Here is an 886-nt window from a genome sequence, read left to right as displayed (position 1 = left end):
GACACCTACAGAGCAGGGAGGCGGCCCGACTGGCCTCACGCCCAGGAACCCACCCGGCAGCTTCCAGAAAGCTCCCTGCTTCTCCACGGCCTGTCTCCCCAGCAAAGGCTTCACTAAGAATGTCCCAGGGCCCAGGGGACGAGCAAGTACAACCCAGGGGCTGAGGGTGCAGAGCGAGTGGGCGAGACGGAGGCCACGCCTGGAGTGGGCAGGACTAGAAAAGGCACCCAAGGCCATCTGGACGGAGCCCATCTTCCCCCACTGGCAGGGCTCCCCCCACAGAAACCCTTTTGTCCAGACACCTCAACAGCCCCAAGCAGCACCCAGACTACAGACCAGAGGCCAGGTTCCCCATGGGCCTCTCCCTCCTCCATCTCCTCCTCCTCCATCTCCATCTCCATCTCCTCCTCCTCCATATCCTCCTCCTCCTCCTCCTCCTCCATCTCCTCCTCCTCCTCATCCATCTTCCATCTCCTCCTCCTGCTCCATTTCCTCCTCCTCTTCCATCTCCATCTCACCCTCCTCCATCTCCTCTTGCTCCCCCTCCTCCTGCTCCATCTCCTATCCTCCTCCACTTCCACCTCCTCCTCCCCAGTGGCACCAGGACCGGCCTTCCCTCCTGGAGGCCCTCGCCTGCTCCCCCCTCCTTCTCTGCTGCCTCTGCTGCCTCGTCTCGAGGTCCTTCCTCTTCTCCTGGTCCAGGTCCTCAGCATCCTGCCGGCGCCTCCTTGTGGCCCCGCACTCCTCCCGCCGCTGCTCCCGCCACCGCCTCATGGCCAGGGCGTTGCGCTGCCTCTCCAGGCTGCGCTTCAGCCCGTCCTCCCGCCGCCGCCGCTTCTTCAGGCGGTCCCTTTCCCGGGCCCGGGCCCGCTTCTCCTCCTGGGAC

General features: G+C 65.1%; 1 protein-coding gene across 1 annotated transcript in view; it reads right to left on the bottom strand.

Moving 5' to 3' along the window:
- CDK2AP1 (cyclin-dependent kinase 2 associated protein 1) overlaps window positions 1–886 on the bottom strand; it is a 9,402-nt gene that overhangs the window by 4,256 nt on the left and 4,260 nt on the right. The window contains exon 3 of the mRNA XM_006768880.2: window positions 612–879. Coding sequence (XP_006768943.2) covers window positions 612–879 — 268 coding nt within the window. The remainder of the gene's footprint in view (window positions 1–611; window positions 880–886) is intronic.

Source organism: Myotis davidii, unplaced genomic scaffold (assembly GCF_000327345.1).
Source record: "Myotis davidii unplaced genomic scaffold, ASM32734v1 scaffold223, whole genome shotgun sequence".
Classification (NCBI taxonomy): Eukaryota; Metazoa; Chordata; class Mammalia; order Chiroptera; family Vespertilionidae; genus Myotis; species Myotis davidii.
This window is presented reverse-complemented; position numbering and strand designations above follow the sequence as displayed.